This window comes from Toxorhynchites rutilus, chromosome 2, assembly GCF_029784135.1.
Source record: "Toxorhynchites rutilus septentrionalis strain SRP chromosome 2, ASM2978413v1, whole genome shotgun sequence".
Taxonomy (NCBI): domain Eukaryota; kingdom Metazoa; phylum Arthropoda; class Insecta; order Diptera; family Culicidae; genus Toxorhynchites; species Toxorhynchites rutilus.
Genome location: NC_073745.1, coordinates 56,191,402 through 56,204,423, shown reverse-complemented (window position 1 = coordinate 56,204,423; position 13,022 = coordinate 56,191,402). Strand labels below are relative to the sequence as shown.

At 39.0% G+C, this 13,022-nt stretch overlaps 1 protein-coding gene across 7 annotated transcripts in view; it reads right to left on the bottom strand.

The window, feature by feature from the left end:
* The window catches only part of LOC129770102 (RNA-binding protein fusilli), a 261,350-nt gene that overhangs the window by 29,964 nt on the left and 218,364 nt on the right, over positions 1 to 13,022 (bottom strand). For all 7 annotated transcript variants that reach the window (XM_055772732.1, XM_055772736.1, XM_055772738.1 and 4 more), the window contains exons 8-11: positions 2,855 to 2,987; positions 2,658 to 2,795; positions 2,376 to 2,591; positions 71 to 313 (exon numbers count right to left, since the gene is read on the bottom strand). In XM_055772732.1, coding sequence (XP_055628707.1) covers positions 71 to 313; positions 2,376 to 2,591; positions 2,658 to 2,795; positions 2,855 to 2,987 — 730 coding nt within the window. The remainder of the gene's footprint in view (positions 1 to 70; positions 314 to 2,375; positions 2,592 to 2,657; positions 2,796 to 2,854; positions 2,988 to 13,022) is intronic.

Sequence of the window (13,022 nt, the reverse complement as noted above, 5' to 3'; positions counted from 1 at the left end):
TGTTACCAATGGGTTACCATCGACCAAAAGCTACGTTATCTAGCCTCCCAGCGGAAACAGCGCCACTTACCTGAGCGTTGTACACCAGGTGCACTCCCTGGTAGACAATGTGCTTTGCGAAGTCCTCCAGGAAATGCAGGATGTGTTCGACCTTCGCCTCGTACGGGAGTCCCCGCAGCCGGATACAGTTCTTCTCCGTCCCACTAGTGATAACGTGCTGCGGAAGCAACGGCATTTGCAACGGCGGCAACGCTGCAATTAGCGGGGGCTGCGACTGTTCGTATGTTTTGGGATCCATCGAGCGGTTCAGAACCTACAAGTGCAACGAAAGCAATCAAAAAATCGTTCATCCACGTGTGATTAGATTTTTTTTTGACGTAGGACTACGTCTTTTCATTCCCATACTGGGGTGAGTTTAAAGTTTCGAAAACGAGAGCGTTCCACTGGAGAAACAAGATTTTGAGCGTTAATACCGTGGTATGATCAACACTTCATTCGAGGGGGTCACCGTAGCCACATTGGTTGCGGGTTCGCTTAGTAAGCGATCGATCGTGAGTTCAAAACTCAGGGCCCTCATTGACCATCTTTGTGTTGTTACAGAATAGCTACGTCCACGCAACAATCATCAGCGATGGAGATCGATCCACGGTCGAAATAAGATCGATTCATCCATACAACTGCTCTGCTCTGCCAGACACATCGGGCTACTGTTCTATAAATAACTCAACAATGATCAAACAACTGTCTCCGCTGTCCGGTGCTCCAACTGGATAATGGAAGAACAGAAAGAATACCCTTACGCCTAAATGGCTACTGTGTGAATGTACCATATGTAATGGAATAGAAGGAATACTGGCGAATGGCAACTGTGTAATGTGCTAATTATAGATATGATAACCATGTGACATGTACACGATTAAAATTCGGCTCTGTTACAGCTAAAATGCTAATGAGCCTTAAATAAATAAATGGGATAAAAAAAAACACTTCATTCGAAAGATAAAATGTCTACGCGTTATACTTTTTGAAGATAAACGTTTTCATTATAATCAAACATACTAATAATCCAGTTAATGAACAAGATACAAAATAATTAGGCAAGTAGCAGTTAGCAGTGCTCCCTTGGCCGAGTGGTTAGCGTCATAACTAACATGCCGGGTGTTCGGGTTCGATTCCCGTTCTGGTCGGGGGAATTTTTCGTCAAAGAAATTTCCTCCGACTTGCACTGTGATCACGCGTATTCTAGAACTTGCCACTCAGAATGCATTCAAGGCGTGTTATTTGGCATAGAAATCTCAACTAAGTACTAATAAAAATGACGCAAGTAATACTACGTTGAGACGGCGAAGTTCCTCTAGGAACGTTAGTGCCATTGAAGAAGAAGAAGAAGAAGCAGTTAGCAGTTCACACACCCCTTCCTTCATTAACCTAGGGCAGCGGTACTCAACCTTTTTTTTTCATAGGGGCCACAAACACGTGTTGGTGCAGCGGGCCGCTAAGAAAACAAAAGATGCATTAAAAAGGGTGATGTTCAAGACACAACCGAGCTACGAAGCACAAACGTTGAAGAAATTTAATAATAAAACACTTTGATACAAATATTTGATAGCAATGACAAGGGCCGACAAATGAATGCTTTCACTGAGTGCGGAGTGCGAACGCTTCGCGAAGCAATTTGAGTAGATTGTCAAATTAATTCTAAACATCAACATGTACAGTTGATTGTTCACTGTCTAGAGCACTGAAACTGGAATACTGAGCTTCTTGAATATCTAAGTAGTTTTTCAGTATGTCCTAGCAAAATTACATCTCCAACGCAGAACGAAACATCTGCGCAGATGCAAAACGGTAACAGAAAATCCGAACCTATTATGTGGTGGATGCGGTGGGTGCGATCAGAACTTTTTGAGTTCATTCGTCTTTATCAATAGTTTGTTTTCAAAGCATATAAATCGTATGAATTTCATCTTTCGAATGAAATGGTTATCATGTCACTTCGTTCAGTCGACAAAAAGGTTATTTAGGCTCAATATAGGCTCTGTGCCTCCAACGTAAAGCTCTCGTTTTCGTAACCCAAAAACAAAACTTATGCTCATCCACTACACATCTACAAGACCATCAAATTTTCAACATATCCATTCATTCATTCATTGAGAATTGATTCAGATGCTACTTCAAACAAATGATTACTGAGCCAACGGTAGTCCTACGTCTACCTTGCGGTTACATCACAGATACAACCCACCTTCAGTTCTTTTGACTCATTACTACTTACGAGAATTTCCTCTCTTACCAGTAACAAGACGGGGGAGCAAAATGTTTTCAAATGGTACGGAACTTGGTAAAATAGAATCTAACCTAACGGTGTATCCTACCTGCTGAACCTCAGCCGTGGTCGATCGGAACAACTCAATGTACCGCTGGCCGATCGACTCGCGGTGCTTCGAGAGCGCCTTTGGCGCATCGGATTCCTGTGCGAACAGCACAAACGCGTCCCCGGTGGCGCGTCCGTCGGGTTTCTTCACGAACAGTATCCCATCGGAGCCGTCCAGTACCGTGCAGCTGGTTTCCCCATTGGCGAAGAACTCCAGCTGAAACCACCACGCATTAAATCGTAGCACCAAGTAACTAACATGCGTTTTCTAAGAGCCACTTACCACTTGCTTCGCCGAACAATCGTACGGCAGTCCTCGCATACGAATGATAACCTGGGCCCCCTTGGACAGGAATGTTTGTGCCTCGTTGGATGCTCCACCGGCAACGGCCAGGAAGTCATCCCCGGATGCTCGATATACCTTGAAAGGAACGGAATCGATCATTCACTGCCGTCTTTTGCAAAGACTGCGTCACTTACCTCGATGTAACGGTTGCCGATGTGGTGCTTGTGTCGTTTCAGCGCCATGTCTCGGTGCTCCTGCGAGATGAACCGTACCAGTGCCTCGCCGTTACGGCGTCCCTGTGGCGATAAGCAAAGCGCTACGCCGCCTCTGTAAACAGTAGCGAGAACAAACAAAAACAAAAAGGGTGAGTATGTTAGTATTAAGTGTTTCCTCGTTGTTTAGCGATGTATGCAACAACATGCTCAGGAGTTGTAGTTTGGAGGTCAGATCAAAGATCTAAAATATACTTTATGATAGAAATTCACTGATAATTGTATAATCTTCACAAAATTTATAGTAAGTCAGAGGATTAATTTATTTGAATCTCTTGTTCGAAGAGATATATTCGTGATTTTTGACCTAGAACTACGTCATTCGTTAAGGGTGCCAAACAAGGATGGAAAACAAGGGAGCATGATGCGATTTACGATTAATCGTAAACTGCACAGATCGCGATCTGTACAAACTGCGACTAACGATGAATCCTCTCCCATCATAACAAAATGATTTTCTCTTGGTTACTCTAAGTTGACCAAATCATTGCTGGACTGAATCTAGTTCGAATAATTGAGTTACTTTCCTTCCTCGTTTTGTTTATATCTCGTAACAAAAATTTGCTCCATGGGAATGAGTATCTCTATGGCGTACGCTTTACGATTCTCGCTCTCTCGTCCGGGCGTTCAATTTTCCTCTCCGAGCGCGTATACTTCTATGAAACTGAATTTTAAAAAATGTGCTACAGCAGATAGGACGACTTTAATGTTTAATTTTCCACAGAGGCTTTCTTATATGGTGTTTAAATTCATCTAAAACAGAATCTTTGGTGATTGTCTTCATACTACAGACAATAATCCCCCTCAAATCACTAATTTTATGAGTTAATGTAAACGCGTTAATCGCCAAGGCTATTACGACATCGAGCATGTGGTCTTGCGAAGTATATTTTTCCGCCAACCCAAAACACTCCTTTCGGTCCCGAGAAAACTGGTGGCTAGAAAAGACTGGCTAGGTGACTGATTACCTTAAATTATTCAAAAACATAAATTAGCGCTAATATGTCAACAACAATCGCTTTTTTTTGCGTGAGCACGTAAATACTCGTATCTATACATACAGAAATATATTTCTGTCTGTCTGTCTGTCTGATTCTTATGGACTCGGAAACTACTGAACCGATCAACGTGAAAATTGGTATGTAGGGGGTTTTTGGGGCCGGGGAAGGTTTTCGTGATAGTTTGAGACAAATGAAACATAAATTTCTGCATTACTCGAGAATTAATCTGGCAAATGAAACATAAATTAGGCATATTGAGGTTTTAGGGTGCAATAAATGTTTCTATGGTGGTTAGACTCTCCACCCCCCTCTCTAAGGGGGGCTGCCATACAAATAAAACACAAATTTCTGAATTACTCGAGAATTAATCAAGCAAATGAAACCAAATTTGGCATGTGGAGGTTTTAGGGTGCAATAAATGTTTTACGGTGGTTAGACACTCCACTCCCCTCTCTAAAGGGGAGCTGCCATACAAATGAAAGACAAATTTCTTCATAATCCGAAAACTGATCAAGCAAATGGAGCCAAATTTGGCATGTGGAGATTTTAGGGGTCGTGAAACATTTCTAAGGTGATTCAACACTCCTCCCACCTCTCTAAGGGGAGGCTGCCATAGAAATGAAACACAAATTTCTGCATAAATCGGGAACTAATCAAACAAATGGAACCAAATTTGGCATATGGAGGTTTTAGGGAGCAATAAATGTTTTGATGGTAGTTTGACACTATTTCCTCCTCTCTAAAAAGGGGGGAGGGTGCTCAACAACTCGAGAATTAATCAAACAAATAAAATCAAACTTAGCATACAGAGGTTTTAGGGATCGATAAACGTTTCTATGGTAGTTCGACACTCCTCCCCCCTCTCTAAAGGGAGGCTCCCATACAAATGAAACACAAATTTCAGCATAACTCGAGAACTAATGAAGTAAATGCAGCCAAATTTGGGATGTGAGGGTTTTTGGATACGAGAAATGTTTCTATGAAGTTTCTATTATGGTTCTCTGGAAAGGAGAGGGGGTCCCATAAAAATAATGCACATATTTCAACCAAACATGACAATTCAAAATTTTCGCAAAACTCTGAAGGAAAATGGGAAAATTCGAAAAATTCAACTCACATGTGTTCTACAATTACATATTGACAAGCGTTGTTAGTCCATACTGAAATTTTATAGTAAAAATAATTTTAAAGGGTAGATTAGAAGATCAATCAATGAACAGTTCTGCGATTGGACCCATGAGCGTGCGCTTAGTAAAAAAAACGTGGATGTGATAACGAAAAATAAATTTTAGGCGGAACGAAGTTTACCGGGTCAGCTAGTAGTCTATAAAAAAGCTTTTATAATTATCATATCGGCGTTCTGAGATGTTGGATCTGCGATTTGATAGCCATGCGGAATCTTCCAATGATAATTGTTGACTTGAGTAGCAGATTTTTTTATGAATAGTACACAACAGTTCAAGGTGTGTTTGTGAATGATGAATTTGTGAAACTGATTGTAACTATTGGACAATGGGTGCTTCTGACAGAAACTCCATTCATGGTATTGTAGTATTGTGAAGAGATTTGATTGATCGATTTTTTTCTATTATAGGGGCTTTAAGCTCCAGAGCTCATTCACATCTAGCCTTTGAAAACGCTTATTAAAAACCTGTTAGAAAATCAATCAATGGAAGGTCTTGAGATTTAACCGCTGATTTCAGTCGTTCGTTTCCTTCAGCTTCAATAGCTCGTTTTGAAGAAGTGACGTTCAATGTTATTTCCAATGTAATTCCCTTTTAATTTTGCCTTAATTTCGCGGAAAAAAGTCACAGAGTATCAAATCAGGCGTATGATTTAGGACACTTACGCAATTTAGGTCGAATTTGGCGGCTTCGAAATTCTGTGATAATATTCTCCAGTAACCGTTCGGCCAGACGAAACAAAAGTCTTACAGGAAATAGTTTCATATACTTCAAGCCTTGAAACTCAATTGACACACTTTGTATGATGCCCTTTTTCTGAAATACGACTCTCGATTCCTCGATTTTTTGGGTATATGGAACAAACGCGAATTTTATCTGCTTCGAATATTGGATATTTCCGAACTCCTCCTGTTTTGATCTTCGTTGCACAGAAAGAGAAATAGATCATGATCCACATATTCTGTTATGTAAACAACTAAACCAGAATCGCCCAAGACGCGCAATCTTTCCCGCAAATCATTACTGCAATACCGCCTCGAGTTCACAAACAAGCTATTACTGGGTGCCCACTATCAACAGCGCCAATCGTCCACAGTTCGATCCTTCTTTGTTGGAGAAGCACAACTCTCAATCACTAAAGCGCTCGCCATAATTTGCATCACGTTACCTCTTGTTGGTTCTACTCCAGTTTCTCTCAGCAGACCTATTCTCGGTCGTATTTTCCGATAGATCACCCGAAGTGGCAACCCTCGAGTGGACACCGTCTGAACTTTGTCCCGTCGTTGCATCACTTTTTCCATCGGTTGCATCGTGACTTCCACCAACACATTCATCACTACTTGAACATTTACTCATTCTTGGCTTCCCCTTTTCCTTTTTCACAGCAGAAACGACACAAAAAAAAATCAAATTTCACACTGATTAAACTCGAGTACCCGTTGTTGTTCGCGCCCCGAAAGCTACAAGTCATCAGCCGGTCGGCGCGATGGCCTCTCCAAGTCACCAGGGTGTACCACACTGCACTGTCAGTGGAATAATTCGCTTGCTTTTCCGTCGACTTAATTATTATTCTGAATTTGCAAATTTGTCATGTTGCCTCCGGCAAGCGAAAGAATGAAAACAAAGCAAACAAACAAAAAAATATGAAGAACAACAATACTCAAACCCGAGAAAGCCATGCGCAGGCTTTGCGACACGCTAGAAGCTAATCCACGTTCTGTCATTCTAGCTCATTATGCGGTGGCTTAGTTTGAGGCAACAAAAAAAAAAGAAATAAAAACTTCCCGCGAATTATGCCAACTAGCCACCGCTACTGTTTGTGTGAGTAAGTGGTGCTATTTCAAAATAATCGGAAAAATATTGATTACGCCGGAGGACTCGGGGGCGACGCGAACTTTGTTCTCGCATCTTTTAGACGCTTGTTTACTTCGACACGCGAAGTTCCCGTCACCGATTCGAAATCACTGCAATAGAGCCCAAGCATTGATCAGTGCTCAACAATCGATCCTTCGGATTTCGTTGTTTACACATATAGTGAAAGCTGGGCGCCACAAATCCCTTTTTTCTGTCAGTCACTGTGTGCATGCCACAACACAGAAGTAGATCGCGGATAACTGGGCGGCGCGTCACAACGCCAATGTGAAAAGGTCGTCCCATTATCAATCGGCCAAGTTATTTCGCGCGAGAGATGATGCCTACGGTTTACCATACACAATTCCCAACGGCGTCGTATACAGTGGAAATCGTTGCGGTGGGATTTTCATGAATGTTCCGCGGGAAATATGCTGAATCGATTGATGGCAGAGGTTAATGTTATTATGAAACTGAGATCTACAAGCGATTATGCAAGAAATGGGAGACTCATCATGTATTCTATGTGGAACTGATAATAATATTTCCAATTTATAGTTCTTTCGATAGCCTACCGGCGGCATTCATGCGTTATAATTTCACAGAATAGACATATTGTAATTTAGTACAGATATGCCATGGGCAGGTTTGTAAAATATAACGTCGTTTCATTTTTTCCATGCGATTTACAAAAACACTAACGCTAGCAATATTCATTAAAGTCATTCAAAGTTGTTGGAGTATCAATGGACTTTCTGGAAAAATACGGATGGCCAATGTAGAGGATAAAATCGGAGAGACGTGAAGCTACATCATTGGCTGTCAATTTCAATATATTGTTTTATTTTCATTCGTTAGAATTCTTCATATGATATTGTGATTTTTGCTTGAAGTAATCTACCCGAAAAAAGAAATAAGTTGATTTGAAAATTTAAATCTTTATGAAAATTCTGGTGGTTCTGGAACCAAGCGCTGTCGATGGTACACTCTGTCCAACTTCTATGAGACCAGGTGATGATCTTGCTGCTTTGTGTCATTGTAAACAAACAATGCTTCAATTTATATTCTAGTGTGTAGGTATTGTTGACTATCATACACTGCATGATTTTCATAAGTGTATGTGCGAGCCCTGAGCGTAAACGAATGTTTTTGTATTTTTCAAGTGTCATGTTTCTATAAGATTTACGTGATTTGATTTACGGTAGAAGGAACAGTATTTTTCAACCAGGAATTTTGGTGGAGGCTCATGGTTTGGGCGGGATTCTGCGCAACGGGATAGATAGAAGATAGCTTTCACATCATTCAAGGATTACATACATGTTCTGGAATCCTCTACCTACCGTTCCTACCGTTTTTGCGTGGATATCGTCGCAAAAAAATCACATTCCAGAAAAACAATGCTACTGTTTATACCAGTAAAAAAATTGAGCAATGGATTAAGGACCGAAAACTTAATTCTTTGGATTGGCCGGCTCGCTCTCCAGACTTGAATCCTGTTGATAATCTTAGGGGGATCCTTGTACGCATAATCCACACTATGAAAAAACGGTACACCACGATTGAAGGGCTCAAGGTCGCAATTTCGGAAACATGGAAAAATATCGAGAAATCCGTTCAGCAGAATTTGATAAATAGTATTCCCACACGAATTTTTCAGGTTATTAGTCGAAATGGCAAGGTTGACAATTATTGATATGTGAATCAGCCAATCGTTTTGAATTTTTCATTGATAATACTTATGAATTTTGAAGTGGTGTTATAGAAACTGGGCAGCTGAAATCATCATATTTATGCACAACAAATAAACAAACAACTCTTTTGAACGAAATTGACGTTAAATATACCTCATATTAAGCATTCAACAATAAAATAGAATCAGGGTGGTCTTATAGAAGTTGGACAGAGTGTATTGTTGGATTCGATTTTCATTGGATTCCGATAAGTTTCTAAAGTAAGACTACTTTTTTTCATTTCTGCACTGGGGTACAAGTTCAAAGTTTAGAGAATGAGAAAACGTTGGAGACGTAAGGTTCGGAACGTTACTACATCTTTGCAGATTGAACGAAGTGATATGATAATCACTTCATTCGAAACATAAGATGTCTTGGAGTGATGTGTTGAAAAGTTCAAAAGATGCTTTGAATACGAACTATTGAAATCACAATAATCTTTAAATATGAGTAACTGCTTGAAGTTCACCTCAGTTGTTTATGTTTGTGCGGTTTATGTATGTGGTCGATTGGCAGTCAAAGCAAAGTTTTTCGTTTGCTTGAGTTCACTCGCCGTTCGCAAACAAGCAAAATTGTTGCATACAATTTGAGTGTTAGGTTACATTACTGCCCATGTTTGTATAGGAGACGTAAACGACAAAATGAACAAAATCGAATTTTTCGCTATTACGCATTCTACAATATGCAATACGTATGCTCAACATTCAAACAAACAGTTTTTGTTCGTAAACATTTGAGCAATTTTGAAAAAACGTTTCCGAAAAATCACTGTTTGTCCGCATAACAGACATAGTTCCATACAGCTTTCATACATTGTTCGAAAATCAACAATTACCAGTATTATGTGCTACAAGCTAAATTAACATTTGAATCACATTCTTTGTAGAATCCAAACATGTCTTACATGATAGTGTCTTATTACTCAGCGTTTCCTAATAAATTAATATATTGAAACCAACACTGCTCATAAAAATACTATTCTCTGTTCACTGCACTGCGATGAACGTAGAGAAGCAATTTTGTTTTTTATGTTGTAACTACCCAAATTTCTGCATTTGAATTTTCAAGTAAATAATGAAACAACCGAATCAGTAGTAAAATATATATAATATTAGTTCTTAGCATTATCACTCATCAAATTCAAATTCGACATCGAATATATCAACGTACTCAACATTTACTCATAACGTTAGTGTAAGTAAAAAAAAATCTGACTTTAAATAACCAGTCAGTTTAATTTACTTATTTTCATAATGCGTTATCAATATGAACAATACTTCTTCAATCTAAATGGTATCCAGCCGAAGATTTACGATTTAGACAGCTGTTGTATGGAAATTTTACTGCAAATTTCAGCTATTTAATTTTTTTTGCGAACATCTTTTTTGTATACTTAACCCAATCTCAATAAAACACATCGATATTTTCTTTAAACTTATTTCATTTTTTATTCTTTATTTGCTAATCTAATGCAACTAATAATAACATTTTAATCTATTTGAGTCTCTGACAAATTAATCCAAAAGTCATGTTTATCTATCGGTATTGAAGTCAAAACTTTTTTTCATTATAAAATCCTTTTTTGTTTTTGAAGCTGAAGCTGGACAATGAAATTGAATGAAGGCTTTAAAACATTGTTGTTTTTTGTCAATATCTTCATGTGATGGTTAGCCCCTTGGAATTTCTTCCAAGCCTATTTGATTTTATCCGACAACAACTGAAACTCTCGACGGAGACAATTCTGACCATTATCGGGAAGGTAAATGCTACCACGTTGTGGAGGCGATCTGGCGTAGTGGTAACATCCATACCTCTCACGCAGAGATCACGAGTTCAATTCTCACTCCCGACATTCTTCCAAAAATGGAAGTAAAAGTGACGAACCAGCCGAAATGTGCTGAAAGTCACTATAATAGAGAAAAAAAAAAAAAAAAAAATGCTACCACTACAGACAAAGCAACCTGGTGGTTACATCTAGCTATACGAACAAATGTTCATTGAAACGATTGATTTTCCGCATAAATAGACTGATTTCTGAAAAGGGCGTATTCAGAATCATTAATATTTCTTTCAAAAAATAATATGATGAAATATGATGAGCTGAGGTTGAGCTTGGGAAGACTTACAATTCGTAGTTGCTCTCCGTGAATGACCTGAACCAACCAAATTGCACAAAAAACACACAGAATGACGCTTGGGTCACATTCTCGTTGTGCAATTTTCGGTGATTCAAGCTTTAAATGGTCAGTAACGACGCCGGCCAAGTCCTTACAGTCACCAGGGGAAGGGAAGGAATGTTAGTATGATATTCGCCGCCCACAAGCTAGAAGGGTCGCCTCTATAACGTGATTCCCTAGCGTTTATCAAGGAAGGGATAGTTGTTAGTTGGAGGATGTAAGAATCAGGATTCACTGTGGTAAGTGATCTGATTAGGTAAATGCTAAATATCGACCACTCGACTGAACGAAATTCCGTAAATCTTTTATGTCACAACTCGCGGCAGCAACTAGGTATCCTGAGATGGAAAACCTGAAAATTATTATTGAACCGGCTACATAATCTATTATTTAACGCACGACTTGACATCTTGGATTGTCTTCGTAAACTGCAAAAGTTATGTTTGTAAAAAAATACTATTATTTCGATTGAAAAATGTTTATACGAAAACACTGAAAATAATATATTTCTACTAAAAGTCCAGTTTATTCTATTACACGCAACAACTTCACATTAGATGTATAAATCGCACAGAAGTTTCCTCTATTTCACACGATGCCTGCAATCAAATTTAGTATGATATCTGCAAAGATTTTCAAACAATGTTCTACTGACGAGTCATATTTTTAATCCTATTGGACCCATACATAGAGTCTAGTTGAACATAGAAAAAAATCCTACTCAACGCATCCATTGAGTATAAATTATAAAGAAAACAGAGAAAGAAAAACAACTTAGCTCTTTGTCTCCTTTCCGCTCGCGTAATGCGTGCTCTCTCCCGATACTTGATCAAGAAACTGCATAGCAAAGCACACGCACACATATAGATGCGCCCCGAACGCGTAACAACATAACACGGACTCTTTCACTTTTTACTTGGTTTGCCTCATAATTACTTGAAATCACTACATTATTTTGGGGAATTTCCACTTTGCCAAAAAACACTTTCCAAAATGAAACAACGTTTTGCCTAACGAACTATAAACACTCTGATAAAAGAGAAAACATAAACTGAATGCGGAGAGACCGAAAAAAGACGTCCGCATTCGACCATTGCACGCGCGAGACTCCTTCAGAAGTTTGATTGAAATATGATATTAGACAAAGTTGTTGGATAATCAATGAACTATTTATGAAAAATAAAAATCTTCCTCAAAAATTAAATTTAATATTAAAAACTTTTATATTTCAAAACACTCCCCCCGATATTTTTTTATATTTTATTTGAAAACACTTCTAATTTTACAAAGTTCGGCGTATAGCGATGCCGTGTCGGACTCATAAAAACGGAGAAATGATTTTTTTTAATTTGTGAAATTTTAACACTTTGTGAAATCGTGACTATTTAAGAAAAGAACCATGAAAAATAGAATCCGCATGGAAAACTAGATATAAGATCCTAGTATTGACCGTTCTTGAGCACTGTTCTAGGTTATTTAAGACCCTGTATAAAGGAAAACTACCGGAAAAGTGGATGTGTGGAGTTGTCTACCTCATCTACAAGAAGGGTGACCAGCTGGTATGCTGCAACTACCGTTGCTCAACGCAGCCTGAAAAATGCCTGAAGTTGTCGGTTATCAGCTGGAGTCACTTTTATTGTATACCTGATTAATCCCAAACTTTATTGGAATATGTACGGATTTTCACTAATTAAAAAATAGCTATAGAGGCTGTGTTCAGTAATATATGCCGGCGACAAGTGCAAAGCATTCTGTCAAAGGTGCGGCCGTCGAAAACGAAGAAATCGTGGTCCAGTACAGATACAATCCTTCTAATTCGACAGTTTTTACAAAAATGCAAGAATGCAACGTGTCCACACATTATATTTTCATCAACTTACTCAACTCAACCGATCAAGGTCTAATTCGTGGGATGTGTTATGGTTGTGTCGTGTGATGTGTTACGTACTTGTTTCGGGGATACTTTTGATTCCCTTCAAATCACGCAGACGATCGAGACAAGGTGATGGACTTCCGTGCTTGCCGTTTAGAATGCTCTTGAAGGTGATACGGAGAGCGACCATCAACACGACTGTCACCACTCAAAAATTATTCAATTTATAGAATTCGCCGAGTCAGTCAATAACGAAGCTGGTCACTTCCTTGTA